We start from the raw sequence: 25,729 nt of genomic DNA on the forward strand, positions 1-25,729 counted from the left end.
AGATAATGCCAAAATATTTGCTAAACTCACAGTTCCTTCCTTCCTTCCTTCCTTCCTTCCTTTTCTTTCTTTTTTTAATTTCATTTATTTACTGGGTAAAGACAGAACAAAATTGAGAGGAAAGGAGATAGGGAGAGATAGATAGATAGATAGATAGATAGATAGATAGATAGATAGATAGATAGTTATACCTACAGCCCTGCTTCACCTTTTGTGAAGCTTCACCCCTGCGGGTGGGGATGATGGGTGGGTGGTGCTAGAACCCAGGTCCTTGAGCATAGTAACATGTGCACTCTATCCTGTGAGCCACCATCTGGCCCTCCGAGCTGACAGTTTCAAAGTATTGGTGCACGATGTCCTTATCTTCCTGCCACCGACATGTCTCCCTCCTGCCCATCCTCCCAGATACAGAACCCATCCTGGATTGGCAACAACGGTGCGGCCTCGCCTGTGCCTGCCTGTGTGGTGCCCTGCGACCCAGTGCCCACCTGCATGTCCCCTCACACCCACCCCCCGGGCTCCGGGGCCAGCGGCGTCACCGACTTCCTGGGTGTGTCTGGGGCCAGCAGCCACGTGGGCCAGACGCACATGGGTGGCCTGTTCGGAGCTGCTGGCCTGAGCCCAGGCCTCAACGGCTACGAGCTCAACGGCAGCGGCGAGCCTGACCGCAAGACCTCGAGCATCGCGGCCCTGCGCATGAAGGCCAAGGAGCACAGTGCCGCCATCTCCTGGGCCACCTGACAGGGCAGCCCACAGGCCCCCCGCCCTGCCCGCGCTCTCCAGGCCCCCAGCCGCCCTCCCCTTGGACTCTCCTCTCAGGAGCCTGGGCTGAGCCAGGCGCCTGACCCTCAGCACTTTCAGCCACCCCAGTCTGAGGCCTCCTGGTACCTCCTGCCCCTGCCCGGGGGAGGGAGAAAGGCCGGCCGTTTGCAGCTTTGCATTTACACAGCCCAGGACCCTTTCTTCCCACCCCATAGGGGTCAACGTCAGAGGCCCACTCTCATCCAGTGGTCAAATCCGTCCTCCTCTCTCTGCTGGGGTCTCTGTCACCGGGTCCCCGACCGAGTCTGCAGAGCAGGTTGCCCTAGTTGGCCCACCGCCTTTCTGGTGCCTTTTCTCTTCTCCAAAGCCCCATGGGACCCAAACTCTTGGAGCCAAGGTGTCTGATAGGACATCTGAATGTCCCCTTGCTGGACCCACCTGATGGCCTGTGCAGAGGAAAAGTGACACTGGAGCTAAGGATGCCTGCTGTCACCCAGCCTCACTGGCATCTGGGAGAAGGGACCGTCCTCAGGTGCCAGGACTCTGGATCTGGGTAGATGCTGCAGGCAGAGGCCGTCCATGGTGCTGGGGGAAAAGAAGCTTCCAGAGCGAGTAGCAGGCACAGCAGGGGTGCTGCACACATGTCTGTCTGTCTGTCCGCCAAATGTCCAGCTGCGAGCAGGGGGCAGACCTGGGCAGCTACGGGCCCTTTCACCCTCTTCTTGCTGGTCACTTGCTGGGGCTGCCCCAAGGACTTCCACCTTGAATACAGGAGCCAGAGTTGGGGTCACAGCATCAGCAGATCAGGAGGCCCATCAGAATCTGCTAGAGGATGTGTGCCCTGTTGGTGGGCATCTGGGCCTTGGCACCACCTGCCTGCCTCTCCCTTTTCTTCTCAGTCACCTCTGGCCCTGTGCCATATCTTCCCCGAATCTTCCAGGCAGGGGGTAGGGACTCCGTGTACCCAGACCTGCTCTGAGCCCTCTCCCCTGGGTTGGAAAGCCCACCCTCTCTCCCCAGCCTCTTCAAGGGCTCCCAGGCCCAGCGTTTATGGGTCACTTGCTGTGTTCCAGATGTTGGGGCAGGATTTCCTCCCAAAGCCAGGTCTCTCTGCCAGCAAGCAAGAAGGGGTGTCCTGTGAGGCCCTTAACTGGAGACATGCAACTTGGGTTTGGGCGCCAGGTTCCAGTGGTCACCCAAGTATATGGCAGTCCTTTCAGAGTCTTGAGGTGGGGATGGGGGTCTCACTCAACTGTCAATGTTCCCCCCCACCCAAGGAAGAAATTTTATTCATGTCATTGATAGGTTCTTGGGCAAAACTGCGACTGTAAGAAACACCAGACAGCCCCTCTCCACTGCTTTGCCTTCATAAGCAAAGGAAGTTTGGTGTTGAATCAGGTGGTGGGACCTGAGGACCCACTGTGTGTGCCTTGGCCACTGTCCATCTTGGGCCTGTCAGCGAGGCAGGGTGCTGAGCCCAGGGCAGGACACAGAGGCATGAGGGGCTCTGCCCTTGAGCTGCTTGAGGTTTGAGGGGAACCACAGTCTTCCCCGTTCCCTCTGTCCTCACCTGCTGCAGAATGTAGACTGAGGACAAGCCCTGCTCTGGCCTCCTGGGACAAGAGTCAGATCTCCAGGCAGCTCTCAGAAGTGAAAGGGCTGTGGGCATCAATATTCTTGAAGGCTTGGTTTTTAAGCATCTCATGTATTTCAGGGTCTTGGAATGACTCTTAGGATGGCCTTTGTGAGCTCTGAGCTTTACAAGATAACTCAGGCTCCCCAGAAAATCTGGGAAGGGAAAGGACAAGAAGAAAAGGCTTAAAGCTGCACTGGGAATGGTTCCCCAGGTCTTTAAATACTCTGGGTGGGGGAAGGATGAAGGTGTGTGGAGGCGAGTGTCTATCAGCATGGATGTGCTCCCCCCTCTGCCCAAGAAGAGACAGTCCAGACAGAAAGAGAACCACGAGGGCCTGAGAACAGCAGGCAAAGACAGGCCAGGGCTCCCGTGGAGTCTTCTCAAAGGGCCCTCTAGTGTCTGCTTGGTTAGAGCCTGAGGATTATTAACCACAACACTTGAGCAGCCTTTGTGAGAAGGCCTTGTGGCTCTGTCTGCCTGCTGGGAGGATGTCCCAGTCCCTCTCCTTACCCCACTGCAGAGCTGATGGCCCCCCTGCCTTGCCTTACCTAACACTCTCAGAATCCCAGAGCTGGGAGGGGAGCTTAGAAACCATCTCCTTAGTCTAGTCCCTTCATGCGGGAGAAGCCCCAGTGACCACCCAGAGCCTGGGTTAAGCTGTAGCATGGCCAGGAGGGGAACCCAAAGTGCCTTAATGGAAGTGCCTTGACTACACAGAAGTGCCCCAGTGCCCCTGGCTTCCAGGACATCTCAACCCCCTGATGGGCTTCTCTCTCTCTGTTCAGCCTTTCCCCTGCTTCTGTCCTGGCCCCAGAAAGCAGGCAGAAAGAGCCCCTCCTCCCACCCCAGCTCTGTGGTCTCCTCAGAGATGGTACCTAGGAGCTGACTGATGAGGATGGATAGCTGGCAGGTCAGCAGGCAGCCTGTCTGACACTGAGAACCTCTGTGCCCTGCCAGGCACCAGTCTGGTGGCTGGGGCTTGACACTAAGGTGCTGCTACACCCTCAGGTGCCATCACTGCCTCCCTGACCCCCCTCCCTGGACATGAGAGGGGAGGACTCTGAGGAACCTGGAGTGACTTGTCCCCAGGTATTCAAGGGTGCCCAGAGGACATGGGCTTTGTATCTTTCCTTGAATTTTTTCAACTATACTTGACTCTCAGCTCTCACGGCCGGCTGTGCCCCTGGCTCTGGGCAGTACAGTGGCTAGGTTAGTTCAGAGACACTGCCAAGGGTTGGGGGGCAGCCTTGACAAGTGGGTCCCTGATTCACAGCACTGTGGCTACCCTGGATGCAGCCCTAGTGTCCCAGCTGCCCTCACTCCAGCCAGGCAAAGAGGAACATGCCTCCCCCCGCCACACACACATACCAGAAACTTCCAGGTATCTTAATCCACACAGCCATTCCTTCTCCAGGCCAGGCTGTGTGGGTGAGACCTCCTCACAATTGATGATCCCAAGCAAAGAGGACTCACAGGGGGTAGGTGGGGGGGAGGGAAGATGATTGACCCAGGGGTCCTCTGGAGAATAACCCACAGTCATGAAAGAGGACAAAAAGAAAACAAACAAACAAAAAAAAAAAACCCTGCTTCCCAAAGTCCCACCAAAGCCCCCAGTGATTCACACAGAATGCAGCAGTAGGGAGAAATGGGGGACAAGGCCACCTACTCTCGCCCTCCCCTTCCATCCCCTTCATGTCCACACACACAGCTAGGCCTTTATACTACTGATTTTGAAGGACAGTTTTCCCATGTCTAGTTATCTGTTTGGGTGTGCCGTGGTTGAATATAAAGACAGCCGAGTGATAGAAGGAACATAAACCTCAAATCTAGTCCTTGATGTCCTCATTGTAAGATACCTTAACCCTGTTATCAATGCAATTTTTCTCTGTAGCTTAATGGCCTGGGGTGGAATATTAAAGTATATATAAATATATATTAAAAAGTGCATTGAAAATCCAGAAAAAAAGTGTTTAAAAAAATAATGAGGTTGGTTCCATAAAGTTTGACTGCCTATACCACCATGTAACGACACTATAGCAAAATATTAAAAGAAATGTTTTTGTCTTCTAAAGTAAGTTATTGCACTTACATCTGGGGGGGAGGGACATTAAGGAGAAGAGATCAGAGGGGCCCAGGCAGTTGGGATGGTGGTGGGGGTGCTCAATGGGGAGCGGAAGCAGCACCCTCAGCTAGGCGCAGCCTAAACTGTCTGTTTGCCGGTTGTTTGCAATAAACTCCTTCTCCTTCCTCCTCTCAACTGGAACCTGTCTGTTTTGTTCCTGGCTTGTGACAGATGAAATGTGATCAGAGGGGCCTCTGAAATCTCACGTTAATTGAAGTCGGCAAAAAATACTAACAGTGCCCTTTTGAACTGCTGACACAGTGCAGAATGGATTACCAGGCTAGATTAAGAACAGGTGGTGGGCCGGGGCTCCTGCGCAAAGAGGGGGTGCATGGACTTCCAGGGTCTCCCCAGACCTGGAAGGGGGTGCCCCCTTCATCTCAAAGGACCTGCCTCCACAGCAGGCAAGCTGGGAGTGGGAAGGAAAGGGGGCACGAGAGCACCTCACCCCAGCTCCCCTAGGCTCTGGTGGATGCGCCTAGCACAGACTGCTTTCAGGTCTGCCATGTGGCTGGGGCCTGGGTGTCTCTGGGTGTTGGTCTTGTGCCCAAGGGCTGCTGTGGAGGCTGGGGGGTGGGCAGGTGGGGAGGGCATGGAGCTCTGGGATGGGAAGGCTGGCTGCTTGGCACAGAGCACAGGCTGGGCCTCCAGAAGGGGCAGGTCCAAGTCCTGGCTCTACCACTTCATGCCTGGGGCAACTTGCAGGGGGCCTATGTAGCCAGATGCGTTTTATAACAATACTAAGAGAGGGAGACGGGGAGGGGAAGGGAGAGGGACAGAGAGAGAGAGAGAGAGAGAGAGATTATGAATGGGGCAGGCTCTACTACACAGCAGGTATGTTCTTGTTTCCAAGCATGCAGGGCAGGTAGCCTCCTAGGGTCCTACCCCTCACCCCTCAGTGCAGGGAGGGGAGTCAGCTTTGTTCACCCTCTGATGGGACACTCAGTCTTCACATCAAAAGAAGTACTGTCTGCTTCGCTAGTTTGGGGGAACATTAAATGGCTGAGACATGGGCATGGGCTTTGGAAACTGGAGGTGGCAATGACAGAGAGGACCACAGTTGCTTCTCAAAGAAAGATACAACCCTCCCCTCCTTTTCCTACTCCTCTGCCCTCCTATTCCTCTCTCTAATGCTGTGCATGTTGCTTCCTTGGGGCCAGTCTCAGCTTTGGCTCCTGTGGGGAATAAACATCATTCAACAGACACCCAGCTGGGTTTTAGGTTGGCCTGGCTGGGAACTGTATTTGCTTGTTTGTTTGTTTGTTTTGCTTTTTTGTTCATTTGTTTTTTTCCATCAGGGTTGTTGCTAGGGTCCCATGCCTGTAAAGTTCCATGGTTCTTTATCTCTCTCTACTATCCTTTTAGAAAGAAGGTGAGAGATAGAGCAAGAGAGACAAAGAGAAAAGGAGAGACAGCATAGCACTGCTCTACCATAGTAAAGTTCACCCCTGCAGGTGTTCTCATTTGGTGCCTGGGGGCTCGCACCCAGGTCCTCACGCTTGGGAACTTGTGCGCTCTGCAGAACAAGCTCTCTCCCAACGCCAGGAACATGCATTCACACAGAACACTTGTCTTCTCTGTGAGCCCAGCATCATAGCAGCGCCTGCACTCTACTCCAAATCTCTGATGAGCCCCAAGACAAGAACCAAAGCAGAGAGAGAAGAGCTCTGTTGGGGAGGGGGTGTCTTCCCCTCCCCCACCTGTCCTGTGCCCCCTCCCCCCATCTGCACTCTCCTCTCTGAGAATCCAGACTTTTGCTGAAGTATAGGCCCCCTGGGGGTGAATCGGCTGATTCTGTGTGCTAGCAGAGCCTCAGGAAGATGGGCTGATGACTCTGACTTGGTCTTTCTCATCTGGAGACCACCCATTACTCCCCAGGCCCTGGGGTGTGGGGCTGTCACTTGGCCACATGGCTGGTCTGGTCACCTGTCCTGCTTCCAATACCTGGAGCCCAGCCCAGCCCAGCCCCTCCCCCTGAGAGCATCTGCTCAGCCTCTGAGGGTTTTCCCCCCAAAGGACACCGTCCTCCTCCATGCTTCCCCACTCCAGGGCCTGCTGTCCCTCTGCACTCAGTGTGATCAAGTGCGGAACTAACTAACTCTCTGTCAAGTCACCTAGGTGTGTATGTGCCTGCGGGGCTGTGAGAGAGGGCGACCGGGCTCAGCTCGCCCCTGAGTGTCTCTGGGAAGCCATGTGTGGTGGGGGAGAGGATATGCTTTTTCTGGTTCAGGATGGGAAGGGGAAGATCCAGGAAGAGGAAGAGAGTCCTGTCAGAGAGCTGGCTGCTGGCTCAGAGCACTACAGATTAGCCCTGAGGGAACGCGGAGGCCAATCTCGGTGGTTTGGCCCTTCTCCCCTCCCAGCTGGGCACTCCAGGAAGCCTGCCCTCCTGGTTCAGTGTTTTGGGGGTGAGCCCTCACCAGCCCAGTCCCCTGTGATGGCCCCATTGGTCTGTGGACCAGAGCCTTTCCTCTACCAGCTCTCAGCCCGGTTCACACACCACCTACTCCCAAAGTCCTCCATGGACAGTCCTCAGGTCCCCAGCCTTTCCATATCAGCAGGGGACAGTCTGTAGATGACTCCTCTCTCACTTTGTTGCCACCCCAGCAGAAACCACTGTTTCTCTACAGCCCCATTGTCCCAAGTCTCACTGCAGGAGTGACTGCCAACTAGGGGTGCCATGAGCTTGGCTGGTGGGAGGAGGGGTGCAGCGGTGGTGGTCCCTCCACACCCGGGCCCACACTTGTGAGCTCAGCAGCTAAGGAACAATAGGGTCCTCCACAAACAAGCCTGTTCCCCAAAATAGGGTTTACTGCAAGCTCTGTGTTCAGAAGTCAGGAGACATATGCCAGCTCCAGAGACAATAGGGTGTGAGAGTTGACATTTTCCCAGGAATTCCATGATTCCAAACAGATTTTTTTCTTTTTCTTTTCTTTTTCTTTTTTTTTTCTTTCTTTCTTTTTTTTTAGCTCAACACAGACCAACAGGCTTGAGGAAAGGCAAACTTCCGAAAGGAACTTCAGTTTATGGCCATGTGTGCGCCATGTGTTAAGGTGTTGCCTTAGCAGCCGGGGGTGACCCCCCTGTGGAGCCCATGTGAGATCTCCTCGAACCCTGGGCAGGGCAGGGTTCAGAGGCTCAGAGGCTGTGGGGCTCTTGCCACCCCTCCTAGGCGCTGTCTTTGGTTTGCTGCCCAGCCCTCTCTCCTCACCCCTTCTCCATCGTCTCCCCACCACAGTCTCTGTAATTACCATGCTCTGTGGGAAAGGGAGGAACTCTCCTTTGCTATATTGAAGCTGAACTGCACCAGAAAGAGATTAAAATGGCACATAAGCACGTGTGTGCGTGTGCGTGTGTTGGGAAGACAAGGGAAGAGGAGCAGAGCCTGAAGGATAAGACACAAAGGAGGCCCGTGGGAGTTGGGCGGTAGCACAAAAGGTTAATCTCAGGTGGCGCAAAGCTCAAGGACCGACCTAAGGATCCCAGTTTGAGCCCCCAACTCCCCACCTGCAGGTGAGTCGCTTCACAAGCAGTGAAGCAGGTCTGAAGGTGTCTTTCTCTCCCCCTCTCTGTCTTCCCCTCTTCTCTCCATTTCTCTCTGTCCTATCCAGCAAAGACAACAACAATAATAACTACAACAATAAAACAACAAGAGCAACAAAAGGGAATAAATAAATAAATAAATAAATAAATAAATAAAATATTTTTAAAAAGGAGGCCCACATCTTCAAGATGGGGATGGGGCAGGGACAGACACCTCTGGTGCAGAGACAATATACAGAAGCACTAGCTGAGAAAGCCACGTGGCAATGGGAGAGGTAGGAGACCTGGGCTGAAGAGTTGGCTTTGCAATAAATGTGTCAGCTGGATTTACTTCAGTTTGTCACTGAACTTCTTCAGTTCTCAAGTCTTTATCTGTACACCAGGAGGTTGGTTAGCTCTTTCCTGCTCATCTCACAAGGTGGTTTATGGAATCCAGAAGGGTTAAGATATTCGAAAGTAGTGACTAGTTGTCTGGATGGGGAAATCACACTTTCTGGTATTTGGAGGAGGGAGGACCATGAGGGTTGACTTCCACTCAGAAGAGTCAAGGTAGGATGCCTAAGGTGCCATCATGTGCCATTCCATGAAGCACTGGGAGCTGTTGGCAATATATCATGGAGTTGAACAGGGAGCTGGTAGGAGGTTTGGAGGTGAGTAGTGTATTCATCTCATAGCAAGACCCACACTGAGAGCGGACAGCAGATGCATATTCTCTCATGGTTCTGGAGGTGATAGATATGTGAGCTGGGTGCTGGCAGTCTTGTGTCTGCTGAGGCCTCTCTTTCTGGCTGGGAGATGGCCACCCTGTCACTGTGTCTTCACATGGGTCTGCTCTCAGGAGGAAAGGGCTTGGGTGTCTCTTCATTTCCACAAAGAGAATTAAGGTCCCATGTTTATGACCTTACTTTATGCTTTAAATAAAAAAGATTTATTTATTGACTATGAAAAAGAGAGGGTGAAAGGAGGAGAGATCAGGTCACTGCTCGACTCAGGCACAAGGTGGGGCCAGGGATTGAACCTTTGGATTCTGAGATTTCAGGAATGCAAGTTCTGGGATCTGACAGGCTGAGCTATCTCTCTGACCCCTCACTGAACTTCTGTTACTGCCCTACGTGCTCTGTCTTCAAATCCAGTCATACTGGGGGGTTAGGGATTCATGTAGTTTGCAAGCAGAACCAACTCACATGGCTGGTGTGTTCTACGGATGAGCGAAGCACACAGAAACAGACAAGTGGCTGCTCCCCTCACCCTCACATCCCAAAGTGCCTCAGCAAGTCTTCCCAATGGGTCCAGCAAGTATTTGGCTCAGTACTTTATCGCTTCCTACTGGGGTGACTGTTTCATCCTACTTTTCAGCCCCTCTGTCAAACTCCCTCAATATGGGGGCCAAAGTAAGGGTGTCACAGGGCATCACTGAGCGGAGCCCTCCAGAACCACCATCTGCAACAGCTTTACATTGCTTTCTGGTCCCTTTTCAACTCTCCTGTCTAGGCTCATCATTTTCCACTCTCCAAGTTGGATTCGATGCTTACAGCGTCACACATCCATTAGACTTTCCCATCCCCTTGCTTCCTCTCATTGCCCTCAGGTCAAAGTGCCCGCCCCAGGCTTCCTCCACTCCCCACCCACCTAGTGTCCACCTGCATTCACTAATTCTCCAAGCCCACCTCATTCCATGACACCTTCCCCAATCAGAGGCCATATGTTCCTTCCATGGCAGGGGACGGGGGCAAGGACCCTTAGTTGGGCTCCCATTTCTAGAGCAGACAGGACTGGAAGAGGCTTGTCTCTTGTATGAACTAATCCAATTGTAAGTCCTTTAAAGGTGGAAATGATGTCCCCTTCCCCATTTATCCGTCCACATAGCACAGGACCTCTCACACAGCAAATGCTAGTATATGTCAGCAGAGGGCTGGCTAGTATGCATTCTAGAACATATGCAGTCCTGTCTGTTCATCTTTCATGGATTGTGCCCATTTCATTGATGTGATAGACATCACTGATATAAAGTCACTCATTCACACACACACACACACACACACACACACACACACATTTCTAAAACCTATACTAATGTTCTGATATGAGCAATTGTGTCTTCTCTTTTTGTCCTTAAACAGTCTAGTGCAGCTATTGATTAAAAAAAAACAAAAAACGTTCACGTGGCACAAAGCGCAAGGACCGGCATAAGGATCCTGGTTCGAGCCCCTGGCTTCTCACCTACAGGGGAGTTGCTTCACAGGTGGTGAAGCAGGTCTGCAGGTGTCTTTCATTCCCCCTCTCTGTCTTCCCCTCCTCTCTCCATATCTCTCTGTCCTATCTAACAACAACATCATCAATTACAACAGCAATAATAACTACAACAATAAAAAACAAGGGCAACAAAAGAGAAAATAAATAAATATATAAAAAAGTTTTAAATGGATTTTCTCCACTGTTCATCCAGTTTGTTTTCTTATTTCCACTCTTCACCCTTCTCTTATTTTTCCATTATGAACACTTGAAGCTTTCAATTTCCAAGTACTTCATGATTTTGTGCCCTTTAATGCACAGAACATAGATTTTCATTTTTCACTCAACCCAAAAATATCTTTTCACTTCACTTGTGTTTTCACTAGGCCAGTATACTATAAATGCGTGAACTTCTAACTAGTAGGCGTTTTTCCTAGGTGTCTGTTGCTGATTTCTGCATTCCATTGTGGTCAGAGAACATAATTTTTCTCAAAAATTGCTGACTTGTTTTATGGTGACACACATTTGTGATGAACGTTGCATGAACATCCCTGACAAGAATTTGTTACCTAATGATTAGTTGGTCTTTTGTGACTATCAATTGTGCCAAAGGGGGTTAGTGCTATTTAGATTATCTACATTTTGATGCTTAGTGTATGAATTCATCCTGCCAACTACTGAGGGAAGAGCGTTAAAGCATTCAAATATAATTGTGGAATTTTCTCTTAAGTTGTTGATTTTACTCCATATATTTTGAAGCAGCTCTTCAGTGCTTACACATTTAGGGTCATCTGTTCTGGCTTCCTCTTTCAGCTTGCTGATACTCCCTTATCCTGAAGCTTATTTCATTCTTTATTCATAATAACCACCCCTACTTTCTAATGATTGTGTTCCTAGCATATCTTTTTATGCCCTTTTACTTTAACCATATTTGAGGGTTTCTTCTTATAAATAGCGTGTAACTAATTCAGAATGATAACCTCTGCCCTTAAATTAGTCTATTTAGGTCATTTACATTTACTAGGATGTTAATGTAACTTAGGACTCCCTAAAATAGCCTTGGAGTTCATTTCTTTCTTCTGCATCACTTGATGTCATTTTTTTAAAAAAAATCTTTCTTTCATCTCATGTCCTTTCATTCCTTTTCTTTGCTCCTTGAGTTCTGTTCTCCACAGCAGGTGAAATGATCATTTGAAAAATACCTTTCAGCTGGAAGTATGGATCGACCTGTCAACACCCATGTCTAGAAGAGAAGCAGTTACAGAAGCCAGACCTTCCACCTTCTGCACCCCATAATGATCCTGGGTCCATGCTCCCAGAGGGATAAAGAACAGGAAAGCTTCCAGTGGAGGGGATGAGATACAGAACCCTGGTGGTGGGAATTGTGTGGTACCCCTCTTATCCTATGGTCTTGTCAATCGTTATTAAATCAATTTTTTAAAAAGAAGGCAGTTCAAAACAAAAAAGAAAAGAAAAACGACTTTCAGTTTTTTTCTATTTATAATTGGATAGAGTCAGACAGAAATTGAGAGGCGAGGGGAAGATAAAGGGAAAGAGACAGAGACACACCTGAAGTTCTGTTCACCACTTGTGAAGCTTTTCCCCCTGCAGGTGGGGACCAGGGGCTTGAACCCGGATCTTTGTGCACTGTAATGTGTGTGCTTAACCAGGTGTACCACTAGTTCATTATGAACATTCATTCTTATTTTCTTTCAGAATATAAAATTCATGAGAGATAGGACTATGTCATGTTCTATGTAGCATCCTCACATTAGGAAAAGTACGGGGCGGGGGGGCAGTGGTGAACTCAGTTAAGTGCATATAGTACTATGTACAAGGATACGCTCAAGGACCCAGGTTCAAGCCCCTGCTCACCACCTCCAGAGGGGACATTTCACTAGTGATGTCTGTAGGTATCTATCTTTCTCTCTCTGTGTCTATCTCCCCCACCCCTCTCAGTTTCTCTGTCCTATCAAATGAAAAAAAAAAAAAGGCTTCCAGGAGTGGATTTGTAGTGTTGGCACTGAGCCCCAGTGAAGTGAAAACCCTGGAAGTAAAAAAAAAAAAAGAGTATTTGGCACACAATTAATCCTCAATAAATATTATATTGATTGAATGAGTCAAACACATGATTTTTCTTTTTTATAAATATGTATTTAATTTTTAAATTTATTTTGGATAGAGACAGAGAAATTGAGAGGGGTAGGGGAGATGGGATGAGAGAAGGAGACACCTGAAGGACTGTGTCACAGCTTATGAAGCTTCCCCTACAGGTGGGGACAGGAAGGGGCGTGGCCTGAATCCGGGTCCTTGTGTACTGTAATTATGTGTGTTCTACTAGATGCGTCACTGCCTGGCTCCTAGGACTTTTATTTCTTAAGGGAAAAGAATCCTTAGGAACCAGCAGACTACAAACACCTGAGTGGAAACATATTTTCTTCTTATCTTTTCTGTCAAAGTGAGTTAAAGCTGGTTGTCAAATGCAGTTCTCTTCATGAAGAGGCTTTATTCAGGTTCAGATTGTGTCTACAAAAGGCTTTTCTGCTTAGTAATTTACCAGGCTAATCCAGTCAGAGGAGAATTAGATAACAACCTCTAGCCTAGGTTAGGATAGATGATGCTATTGTCAAAGTCTGGGGAAGCCAGAAACCACCCCTTAGGAGGTCCTCATCCAGAACATGTCCTAGTCCTCAATCTTCTGAGTAACCTATGATTCATGGTAGTGAGCTGTCAAAAGCTTTTTCTCCACCCCAAAACTGCCCCAGGTCACCCTTCCAGTGAGATATTGCAAACCACCCAGGGGACCATAAGAAACACCGATGTATTAACTAATATTCATCCCTATGACTTTCAAAGAAGGGCCAGGACCCAACAGGAAATGGGAGATGTTATCAGAAGAGGGATTGGGGAACCCTTGTATTCTCCACACACTGGTAATGATGAAGTCAATAGATATATTTGGCCAAGTCGTCGATGTATCAAACCAAATCTGATAGTAGGGAGAGAGAATATGACTATTGAGAGTATATCCAGAAGACAAGGACCTAGACTGGACACAGGGTAGGCAGGAGGGAGGAGATGAAGGCAGACCTTCCCAGACCGGCTAGAGAAAGACCGTTGAAATCCTATCGGAACTGCTGCCACCAAGGCTCGGTTTTTGTTAATTACCTCAATTGTGCTGGTTATACCCTTAATGAGAAACACAACTGTACTTCTAAGCAGGCAGCATGGCCAGCAGAAAGCTGAAACCTGAAAATCAGCAGATACAGGGGCTGCATACAAGGTTCACTCTGGAAGTGAAGCCACATCCAGAACACAGGGGGAGACAGCAGCCAGTCAGGCAGGGCCCTCACCAGGCACCGGATAGACGGATAGACGCTCTCTGGACTTGTCAAGAGGCCCAAATCCCAAGTGCTCATTTCAATAAGGTAAGAAAATAAACATGGGGCTTATTTATAGCACAGGAAAGGGACTGGGGCAAAAGAACTGCTTCTTTGGTAATCCATCCTGACGGGGCCAGATAGGATCCAGACCCCCAGGCTCTCTGGTAACAGGGAGAGCAGAGAGAGGGGCCGGAAGAGGGCTGGCAGCCAGCGTCACCAGGTTCAGTCTGGCAAAGGCCCTGGTTAAGAGAAGGGGATGAGATATGATTCATCACTCCAGTTACCAGGCCAGGCCTAAGGACTCTTGTTATCTTCAACTTCCGGTGAGGCAAACGAACAAGGCCTGGGAGTGAATTGTCTCAAGGGCAAGGAAGGATCAGGGCACAACTGAAGGTGGGCGCTGTGAAAGAGCAACTGGGTCCTTGCACCCTTGGAAGAGGGTGTGGATAGCATCCTTATTTACCGTCGGAACGGCAACACACATGCAGAGTCTCTGGCTCCTGGTGGGCTCACATAGTCTATGGGACTCGGGAACGCCAGCTAGAATTAGAATTCCTCCAGATCAAAACAGGTTTTTCTTTTTCTTTCTTTCTTCCTTCATTTCTTTCTTTCTCTCTTTCTTCCTTCCTTTTTTATTTTATTTATTTTCCCTTTTGTTGCCCTTGTTTTTTATTGTTGTAGTTATTATTGTTGTTGTTATTGATATCATCATTGTTGGACAGGACAGAGAGAAATGAAGAGAGGAGGGGAAGACAGGTCGGGGAGAGAAAGATAGACACCTGCAGACCTGCTTCATTGCCTGTGAAACAACTCCCCTGCAGGTGGGGAGCCGGGGGCTCGAACTGGGATTCTTACACTCGTCCTTGCACTTTGTGCCACATGGCTTAAGCCCAACACCCTCTTTTTCTTTTCTGTTTATTTTGCTTTGTTTTACCCACCAGGGTTATCACTGGTGCTTGCAATGCTTCACCGTTCCCAGAAGCAATTTGTCCTTCCTTCCTTCCTTCCTTCCTTCCTTCCTTCCTTCCTTCCTTCCTTCTTTCTCTCCTTCCTCCCTTCCTTATTTTCTTCCTTTTTCCCTTCCTTATTCCCTTCCTTCCTTCTTTCTTTCCTTTTCTTCTATAGATATGAGAGAAAAATAGAGGGACAGCCAGGACAGACATCTAACACCAGTGTTACTGCTCCACCACTCATGAAACTGCCCCTCTGCAGATGGAAACCAAGGGCTTGAACCCAAGTCCTCGCACATGGTAATGTGTGCACTCAACCTGGTGAACCGCCATCTGGCTGGGCCCTTGACCAGGGAAAAAAATATATATATTTTACTTTTTATTCTCACCTGGGTTACTACTGAGGCTCAGTGCCCAACACTCCCAAAGGCATCCCCCACATCTCTTCCACTTAATAGGGCAGAGGGAAAATTGAGAGGAAATGGGGTGACAGGGAGGGAGAGAGAAAGAGAGACACCAGTAGCACTGTTTCACCACTCCTGAAGATTATTCTCTGCAGGTGGAGACCAAGGACTTGAAACTGCTCTCACGTGTGGTAAAGTGTGCACTCTACCAGGTGAACCACCACCCAGCTGGCCCTAGACCAGGGCAATCTCTCATTCAGTTCAATCTCCTGGGTTTGGTACAGAATATTCCAAATGAATGGATGAATGAATGAATAGTTAGAAAAAAATAGAATGACTGAATAAATGCTCCCATGCCCCACCTGGAGCAGTAACTGGCTGGCAGCCCTTGGGCTGTGATTATCAGATTACCAGACATTTTTTGAGATTATCCTAGATAGACATCAAAGCTGATACGATAAATCTGCCATAAATCAGAGGCCACATAGACTGATTTGGAAGGGAGGCATATGGTGGCATAGGCTGCATGGTGGCCAAGACAGGCCCCATCCCCTGCTCTGGGGGGCAGCTCTCATCCATGATGCAGTCCTGAGAGTCGTAGCTAAATGGAGCTTTGCTAAGGAAATCTCTCCGACACAACCTACAGCCTGATACCTCTTGAGAGCCACTCAAGCACCTTCTCTTTTGCTCCACAGCCCTGTGCTTTGCAGGGAGAATGGGGAGAAATGATACCTAGGCCCCCAGCAGTTGAGGGCAGGAGAAAGCTAAAGAGTTCTCTCCTGAAAAGGTTGCATATCTGAGACAACAAAAGGCCAGACACACATCCTGGTGACTCAACCATTTTTTATGGGGGTGGGGTGGGGTGTATTACTGAATTACAGTGCATCTGTTTACACACGTGTATCGTTTCCCCTTTCTGCATAACAGGAGTCTGCTGCACACTTTTATCCCCCCCATCAGAGGCCCCCAAACCCCACTTCCCCCAGACCCTCCCCAGAGTCCCTTGCTATGATATAGTACCCTACCCCCAATCCAAGTTTCATCCTGTGTTCCCCACTTCCTAGCTCTGCCCCCCAAGTTCTACCCACATACGAAGTTATCCCATATTCATTATTCTCTTCTTGACTCATGCCATCCAGCAGTTTTCCTTCTATTTTCAGCAAAGGTGAGGCAAAGACCGAGTTTCTGCTCTGCTGTCTAAGCCTTTGATGGCTTCCCTTGGTTTACTCACATTGGTCATATTGCTGTCGTTTCTGCCCTCCCTTTTCCTAGATGTCTGCTCCTTTTGCTGCTATTATTTCAGCGTTCATTTATATTCTACCACAGATTAATTCATTTGGAGTTAGAGTTCCTTTACTTCTTTTCTTTTAGTGCTCCTTCCAAAGTTCTTGCAAGATAGGGTTTTTGGTAGTGAATTCCTTCAATTTCTGTATTCAACCATTTCTTTCTTATTTTATTATTTATTTTCCCTTTTGTTGCCCTTTTTTATTGTTGTTGTTGATGTCATCGTTGTTGGGTAGGACAGAGAGAAACAGAGAGAGAAGGGGAAGACAAAGGGGGAGAGAAAGATAGACACACCTGCAGACCTGCTTCACCACCTGTGAAGGAACTCCCCTGCAGGTGGGGAGCCGGGGACTCGAACTGGGATTCTTATGCTGGTCCTTATGCCTCACACCACATGTGCTTAACCTGCTGTGCTATCCCCCAACCCCCAGTATTCAACCATTTCTTGAGAAGTAAAGGGGCCTGGAAATCTGAGGGTCTTTGTTTGTTTGTGTGTGTGTGATCTTTTCCTTAGTCTTTTTAAAAAAATTATATTTATTTATGTATTATTGAACAGAGACAGAGAGAAATTGAGAAGGGAGGGGGAGGTAGAGAGGGAAAGAAACAGAGAGACACCTGCAGCCCTGCTTAACCACTCATGAAGCTTCCCCTTGCAGGTGGGGACCAGGGGCTTGAACTCGGGTCCTTGTGCACTGTAATGTGTGTGTTTAACCAGGTGTGCCACCACCTGGCCTCCTTCCCTAGTCTTCTTTCCTGTGCCACCAGACATGGGGAACCTGAGAATCAAGTCACAAAGCATAGGGTGACCTGTGGAGAACCCCCCACCCATACTCACTCCTGGAACCTGAAAGTCCCAGAGCTTGGAGGGGAGGATCCCCAAATTACTTAGCATATGGGGAGAGGTTGTGGAGTGATCGTAGATTGCTCCCACCCCTATACAGGAGAGAAAAGCCTTAAAACTGAGAGCAGTTCTGCCCGGCTGGGATTGTCAGGTCAGACATGGTTGGCATCACAGGCCCAAAGCTGTGTCAGCTTCTGCTCAATATTAAAAGGTATTGGGGTGGTGGGTTATGGAGATTGGGTGGTGGGAATTGTGTGGAGTTGTACCCCTCCTACCTTATGGTTTTGTTAATTAATCCTTTCTTAAATTACAAAAAAAGAAAAAGAAAAAGAAAAAAAAAGGTATTGGGCATCAAACCCTGGCCTAGGACAGTCTCGGCACTTGTGAGAGAGCTCTAGGTGAAGGGAGTGTCTCTGGGCCCTGCTGTGGAAAGCTCCAGTGGCTTGAAAAGCCTTCCTGGAGGGGAGTAGCCTGCCAATGTGGTCAGCATTCCTGCCAGAATGGCTCCTCAGGAAGTGGTTGGAAATGGCTTGGGGCCAGTCCAGCACCTCTGTCTTTGCATCTCTATGCCAAGGCTGTGTGGGGACCAGTCTTCTGTGGACACTTCTTTTGCTGCAATAGAGGGTTACCTGGGTTAAGAGAAATGGAAAAAAAGCCTCCTACCCTCCCCACCCCCAAAGAAGCTACTGTCCCCAAGCAAAGGAAACCCAACAGGCTTGAAAGGAAGCTGGACTCCCGTGGGGTCTTCTGTCTGCAGAGCAGAAAGGAGGTTTCACCAGAACTCAACTGCTTCCCAAGCCCGGCCTCAGCTCCTTCTTCTTCATTCTATCGTCAAAGGGTTTTGGATTTCAAGCCAGCAATGCTCTCTTCAGAACTTGGGACAAGAAACCTGCCATCTTTCAGCAAGCAGGGACACTCCACTCTCCTTGCTGGCTTGGTACCTGTCAGCAGTTATCGTCCTGGGGTCACTAGGTTACTAGCAACCCCTGTGGTGAATGACAGAAAGAGGTCACTTGTCCCTTTTAGCTCCCAGTCCTGGCCAGCACAGGATAGTATGACAGGCACTTTTTTTTTTCTTTATTGGAGGATTCATGCTTTATAATCAATAGTAATTTTTTTAAAAAAAAACTAGTCACACGAGTTCTTACTAAGCAAAACATCCATGACACCATATTGGACCGTGTGGCCTAGCACAGTCCCTGATACAACAGACACTCAGATTTGACAAAAGCAGGTATTAGTGAATTGTTTAGGTTTAGGCTTTTTTTTTTTTCTGGTTAGCTATCATTTTAATTAATTCATTTTTATTTTAGATAGAGACAGAGAGGCAAAGAGGCAGGGAGAATGAAAGAACACAGCACTGGAGGTCCCTTCAGCACGGCGGTAGTGGCGGTTGTTGGGGGTCGGGGGGCTTGAACCTGGGTCGAACACACAGCAAAGCTGCGCACTCTCCATGTCAGCTTCTTCACTAATCGATAATTTTTATTTATTTTTTTAAATCGCCCACTACCAACTTTTTTCCCACCCCCACTCTTTTCACCCAAGGCTGGTGGACAATGTAGGAGAGGAATTACCCATAAGAAATGCAAGTCTGAAACACAGTTGGAAGCTCACAAGGCTTTGGGCAGAGGAGCCACAGTTCTGACCTTGATGTTACTGAGTAAAAAGGAGACATCAAGAGTCAGGTGGTGGTCTACCTGGTGGAGTGTACTCATTACCATGGGCAAGGACCCAGGTTCCAGCACCCGGTCCCCACATGCAGTGGTGGAAGCTTCTCGAGCAATGAAGCAGTGCTGCAGGTGTCTCTCTTTCTCTCTCCCTATCTCCTTCTCCCTTCTCAATTTCTCTGTCTCTATCCAGTAAATAAAATACTAAAATATATATTATTATTATTAAAGAATTTGTTTATTCATGAGAAAGATAGGAGAGAAAAAAAGAACCAGACATCACTCTGGTACATGTGGGGCCGGGGTTTGAACTTGGGACCTCATGGTTGAGAATCCAATGCTTTATCCACTGCACCACCTCCTGGACTATAAAAAAAATATATATTGTTAATATACCAGGGTGAGGGGCATTCCTGCTGAGAGAGGGCTGTGTATTCACAGGGGAAGTTTCACGAGCAGTGAAGCAGGTATGCAGGTGCCTGTGCCTCTCTTTTTATTTTTTATTTGCCTCCAGGGTTATTGTTGGGACTCGGTGCTGGCGCTACAAATCCACTGCTCCTGGCAGCCCTTTTTAAAAAATTGGATAGCACAGGGAGAAATTGAGAGGGAAGGGGAGATAGAGAGGGAGACAGACACCTGCACACTTGCTTCACAACTTGTGAAACCACCCCCTGTAGGTGGGGAGCCAGGGGTTCAAACTAGGATCCTTGCACAGGTCCTTGCACTTTGTACTATGTGCACTTAAACTGGTACACACACACACACACACACACACACACACACACACATTTAAAGAACACATTAGTTGTAGAGAAAAGCCAGGATTTCTAGGACCCAAAGTTAACATTCTTTAATTTCCTGAGAACAGGAAGCTTTTGTTTAAATATGTATGAGGTCTGGTAAAAATGCACGAGATAACAACAGGAACAGCTATTAAATGCTAGTTAGCACGAAGGTGACTCCAACCTGTTGTCCAAGTAGGTATCCATGCCCCCCATCCCCACTTCTGGCTCCCTGGTAGCAAAGGCAAGTGGCTTAGAGCACACATTCACCACCGCTCAGGTTCGTCTTCTCTCCAGGCTGGTAGGAGGCCCTTTCTTCAAGAAAGATTCCTTAATCTAAAACCAGCTGTAGACCAGGACATGACATTTTAATTAGCATTATTGTTCCGCTTCTGAAACCAGGCTCTATGGCATCCCAAGTGCAGATGATCCATCCCGACCCAAGTTAATGAAGGAGGCTTGCTGGGGAGCCACATAGAGAGGCACAGACAGGGGGCTGGGGTCCCTGGCCCCCTCTAAATCCATGAATCATAAACACTTGAGGATTCCTGTCCTGAACTGCTCCGTGACCTACACCACCTGTCACGGGGTAGAACCTAAGTGCCTAGCACATCATGCTTGTCACATAATAGGACCATTTTAAACTTATGTTGTCACATCTGTCTCCTGCTATTTCTGGGGTTGTGAGGTACTTTGAATGGAGTTTTAATGTCCTTAGAAGCCCTGTGACTACTGCGAAGGTGACAGAGTCACACTAACACATCTCCCTAGGATTCCCGGAGACTTCCATTGAAGTGGTCCTCTTCCAAAACCAAAGAGCTAAGGAAGCTATAAAGGAATGGAAAAGGGGGTTGGGGAGAGAGAACAGTGGTAGCGCACAAGATTTGCATGCAAGACCCCAAGACTGACCCCTGGTGCCACCAATAGCCAGAAATGAACAATTATCTGGTTCAAAATTAGAGAGAGGGAGAGAGATAGGAGGGGCAGAGGGAGGGAAGGAAGGAGGGGGGGGAAGAAGGAAGGAAAGCAAGAAAGAATACAGGAAGAAACAAGATTACTCTTTGAAAGGAAGAACTGGATTATAACTCAGTCACTAAGATAATGCACTGAATGGTGTGAGAAAAAGTAGAGATACTTGAAGCTAGACTGAGGGAACACCACTGTGGGCAATAGGACACGTATTCAATGTGAGCAGAGTTAGTGGCACCCGCCTTCTGGGTCTGGCCTGAATCTTACAGATGAGAATCTGGGTGGGGGCAGGCGGTGGCACACTTGGTTGAGTGCATACTTGTTACCAAGCACTTGTACCTGGGTTTGAGCCCCAGCTCCCCACCTTCAGGGGGGAAGCTTCACAAGCCATGAAGCAGATCTGCAGATATCTCTCTCTCCCACTTCATTTCCTCTTCTCCTCTCAATTTCTCTCTCTCCCAGCAACACACACACACACACACACACACACACACACACACACACACACACACACACACACACACATTAAATTTAAAAAAGGAAAGAAAAAAAATAAAAAGGAAAAAATGGCTGTCAGTAGTGGTGGATTCTTAGTACTGGCAATAAGCTCCAATGGAAACCCTGGTAGCAAAACAAACAAATCCCCAGGAAAGAGGTACATGCTGTTTGAGTCAGCAGTGTCTGGTAGCTGGGTAACCAATGAAACTCCATTCTTTAGGAATTTATCGCTATCGAACAGGCCATGGCCGGTGCGCCGCTATGTTCCATCGCTGGGGAGCCAGAGACGACCCGAACTGCCCCTGCGGCTACAGACAGACTATGACCCACATAGTCAACGACTGCCACCTCTCCAGATTCAAAGGAGGTCTCGAAACTTTACATCAGGCTCAACCTGACGCTGTTGACTGGCTACAGAAGAAGGGCAAACGCTAGAAGAAGAAGGAATTTAAAGGAATCATCACACCACTCCCCTCCCATGACTTATGACAGGAGATGTGAATGTCTTCCTTTACTGTCACTGACAGGTATGCGGTCATCCAGATTAAAATCCTGTATTGAGCCGCCATGCTTGCAAAGGCCACGCACTAAACAAGTCAACACCTGCACCTGCCAAACGAACCCAGCAGCTGAAATGTCCTCTTGCTCCTTCCAACAATGGGAGTCCATGGTTCTACCATTCCTTACATGTAGGACACAAACCCCCCACTTTCCACTGTCGAGTTTGTTCCTCGGTCTCTCGATGTCTGGAGGGACATTTGGAAGAGACTTTTGTGGAAACCACACATTTGAGAACTACAGCATAGTAACTGCTCACCTTTCAGTCACACAATAGAACAATGGGTGGTGTAGCTGGGACTCCGGCTGGCACACAACTGGATTTCAGTAATTATATCCATATTCCAAGCAAATTGTTATGTATTTTGTGTTCTGGGGACATATGTTATGGCTGAAGCCCAAACTGTGGCAAATCTTAATATCAGAGCCAGATAAATCTGTTTCAAATCCGTAGCATCTAACATTTGCCAGAGTAGATTTGTTCATCAAGTGGGCTTACAGAGGTATAATTCACACATGTGTGGTATTACTAAATGCTGAAATTTAACGATTTAAATATACCAACCACTATTAGAAAGCAGTTGTTAAGGCAGCATTTAATGCTAGCCAGAACCTCCCTGGCTAATGTTAAGTTTATACCAAAGAACAAGGAAAATTTGGGCATCCTCTTGGGGGTGAGCGTCACAACCCCCTCAAACTGTGACAACACGGCACTTTGCCAGAGTGACTCCGTGTGTGGAAGTGAGTTTTTGCGGTGTTTTTCCAGCCTCGTAGTGATTGACTTGACCTATTCAGGAAGCAAATGGGTTGCTTTGCAGGGTTTGGGAGACATCTTTTACAGCAGTTATTAATAGCCTGGGTGGAGTCTTTGCTTGATGCACACGGCACCAGATACTGCTCTCAGTCAGGGACTGTAGACATGTCAAGGCTAGACGACAGAGCTAGACATAGCAATAAAGAAAGAAGGTTACGTGGACTACCAATAATCAGTGCGTAAGACATAGTAGGAAAACGAATAAAAAATATTTTTAATCATATTAACAAACCAGACCAAAGAAGAACAGTTGGCGGAACTCCTAGGCCCCCCGTTCAGCACAGCGTGCTTTTCTCTGCATGAGTCCAGGACCCTAGGCTCTAAGGCTGCGCTCTCATCCCACTGAAGAATTTGGATTTTGCACCGGATTCTGGAGTTGGCTTTTTCTCCAGTGAATCAGAGGAATATTCACTAATTTGAAATCAATAAAAAACAAAATCTGGGTACTTTGAGTACTGGTGCTCACATCTAAAATGGGCTGGTGGGTTTCTAAGTCTCATGGTTGGTGGACTTGCCCTTCAGGCTGGCAGCCTGGAGCTAAAACAGGGAGTCTGAGCTCGACTTGCCCAGGAGCGGGCCACATAGGTTCCTAGTGGGCATTTTAGAAACAGCTGGCCGGAGAGGAGCAGCAGAGGGACACAGGCTACCCAGCTTGGGTGCTCAGACAGGCTCCCTAGGTCCACATTCTTGAGAAGGTAGGTGTGTGCGAAGATGCAGTGTGTCCATCTTCCGTCTGGAATCCCTGCTGTGTGGACTGCGTCCTGCCGCTGTGCTCACGATTAGCAGTCGGTCCTCCAGCAGCGTCTCACAAGCTGCCAATGTTGGGGAAGCTCTTGAGCTTCTCGGGGAAGTCGTCTTTGTACAGGACAGGGTCAGCGCGGTGCTCCACCACCTTCAGCGGCATCGTCCCAAAGACTGAAGCGAACTTGTTGATGCACTCGGACCTGTGGGGGCAGGCAGTTGAGCAGATGAGGGACACACACACCAGTGGACGTCAGCAAAGGAAACCCAACCTGCTTCCAGGTTCAGCCAGGGCTGAGACACAGACACACACAGACACACACAGACACAGACACACACAGACACACACACACACACACACACACCAACCTGTCCCAGGTTCAGCCAGGGCTGAGACACAGACACACACAGACACACAGACACAGACACACACACACACACACACACACACACCAACTGGGGTCAGCCAGGGCTGAGAGGCGTGGGTGAAAGAAGAGATCCCTGGGTCCCCTGACTATGATTCAGTGGGAGAAAGTGAAGAGGGGGTACTATTTGGAGACCTGGGATGGTAGAGGTCAGAATCAGAACAGCTCGCCCCCTCCCTCTTGAATTCCAGTCATTCCTCCTGCTCCCTGCAAGCAGGCCTCAAACCAAGGTGGATTAGCTGCCAACAACTCTTAACCCCATCTCTGCCAGCGAAAGAGAAGGGAAATGGTGGAGAAGAGAGCTGAGTCACTTGGATCCAAGCTTCAGCTGATCCAACTTGAAAAGGCAAGAGATAGGACTGTCTGCTTGGAGCAATAAAAAGCAAAAGAAGATGCTGGGGGTGGCAGACCCCAATTTCAGCCAATGAAGACACTCATTTAGCCAACTGATTGGTGGTCTGTATGTGACTCTCTTTCTGGGATTAATAGTCGGACTCTGTTAGCTCTCAAGTTTACTTAAGAATGGCTCCACGGATTTGAGCCATGCCCACTTTAGAGACAGCAGCAAGAAGCACTTAGTGGTAGAATGACCAGGCCTTTAGAGCAGGAGGGGCAAGATGGGCTTCTTTACCCAGGGCCCAGCTACCCTGCACCCCCCAAGTTTGGTAAACAGTCTTGTAAGAGGTAAGTAGGTGGTAGTGGGGGAGGGGGTGGCGGGGTGGGGATGAAGGCTGTGGGCTGAGGACACTTAAGCCAGAGAAGGAAGTGAGCCTGTAGAGAGTCCTTTTGCAGTTAGGGGAAGCTTGGAGGTGGATTTCAGAAAAAGGACCATACTCACTCCTCAGGGAGATCTGGGGCCAGATGCTGTTGCAGATGCTACCATGATGCCAACTTGGCTTCCCTGGACAGATGATTCCACCAATGTGTCCTGGAGCCCCGCCTCCCCAGACCCCTGCCCCACTAGGGAAAGAGAGAGACAGGCTGGGAGTATGGATCGACCTGTCAATGCCCATGTTCAGCGGAGAAGCAATTACAGAAGCCAGACCTTCCACCTTCTGCATTCCATAATGATCCTGGATCCATACTTGCAGAAGGATAAAGAATAGGAAAGCTTCCAAGGGAGGGGATGGGATACGGAGTTCCGGTGGTGGGAGCTATGTGGAATTATACCCCTCTTATCCTATGGTCTTGTCACTATTTCCGTTTTATTAGTAAAAATTTAAAAAAGAATGAATAACTGTCCAGTAACCTGCATACATGTTCCTCTGTGATCCCCTAAACTCTCTATATACCCAAAGCCTCGGTGTCTAAGAACTCCACATAATGGGCTAAGAAATAAATGCTGAGAGAAGTTAAGTAAAAGGGACTTGCCCAAAGACCAAGAGTTGGAGAGTGGTGGAGCAGGGTTCAGATGATCATTTCTGGGATGGTGTCTTCCAAATATCTGTCTTTGCTTTAATTTTCTTTCTAAAGTTCTAGCTCCACATTCCCAACTGGATGTTTCAAATCTCTGTCTGCATCTGGAGTGCAAGCCCCCACCCCAACCCCAGAACCACGACTATATGGCCCTCCAACTTCACCCATAATCAAATTCTCCTCCTGTCTTCATTAATTACATTAGGAAAGGTACAAACACTCACCCCACCACTCCCATCATTAGTGTCTTCTCCAAACTATCTTACTTATACTAATGGTACTATCATTCCTTCCGACTGATCTCAAAGCAACACTTTGCTCAAGCTGCTTCCCTACTGAAAAACTTTCTATGACTTACCAATACATGAAGGAAGAAAAAAAAAGTTCAGGGCCCTTTAATGGTGAGTCAAGATCATGTACAATTAATGTAGTTTCTTAGCTGCTTGACAGATACACCATCAAATGGTAGACCAGCATCCTTGACCACCCAGTTTCCCCTACCAATGGTCTCCTCTTCTCCTTGGGAGCTTAGAAAGTTCAAGGGCCACGTCCTTTACAGAATTATTTCCAATTCTCTTTCTCTTGATCAATGTGAATTATTTGTTGCTGTCCTCTGCTATAAACTACAGTAGAATCTGGGTCAAGCCCAACAACCTCTGGGTAGTTAGTTGACTAGGACATTTTCTTTTTTTTAATTATCTT

The 25,729-nt window shown here is 48.6% G+C and overlaps 2 protein-coding genes across 8 annotated transcripts in view; one reads left to right on the forward strand and one right to left on the reverse strand.

Annotated features, from left to right (window-relative positions):
- ALX4 (ALX homeobox 4) overlaps positions 1-4,655 on the forward strand; it is a 55,837-nt gene extending 51,182 nt beyond the window's left edge. The window contains exon 4 of the mRNA XM_007519105.2: positions 406-4,655. Coding sequence (XP_007519167.1) covers positions 406-741 — 336 coding nt within the window. The 3' untranslated portion in view covers positions 742-4,655. The remainder of the gene's footprint in view (positions 1-405) is intronic.
- Positions 1-25,729, reverse strand: part of EXT2 (exostosin glycosyltransferase 2) — a 221,277-nt gene that overhangs the window by 27,767 nt on the left and 167,781 nt on the right. For 5 of the 7 annotated variants that reach the window (XM_060176562.1, XM_060176557.1, XM_060176559.1 and 2 more), the window contains one exon: positions 22,633-23,389. The exons of the other annotated variants lie outside the window; for them this stretch is intronic. In XM_060176562.1, the coding sequence (XP_060032545.1) occupies positions 23,251-23,389 (139 nt within the window). In that variant the 3' untranslated portion in view covers positions 22,633-23,250. Of the gene's footprint in view, positions 1-22,632; positions 23,390-25,729 lie in introns of those variants that run through there. 7 annotated transcript variants of the gene reach the window in all.

Source organism: Erinaceus europaeus, chromosome 17 (genome assembly GCF_950295315.1).
Source record: "Erinaceus europaeus chromosome 17, mEriEur2.1, whole genome shotgun sequence".
In the NCBI taxonomy this organism is placed as follows: Eukaryota; Metazoa; Chordata; class Mammalia; order Eulipotyphla; family Erinaceidae; genus Erinaceus; species Erinaceus europaeus.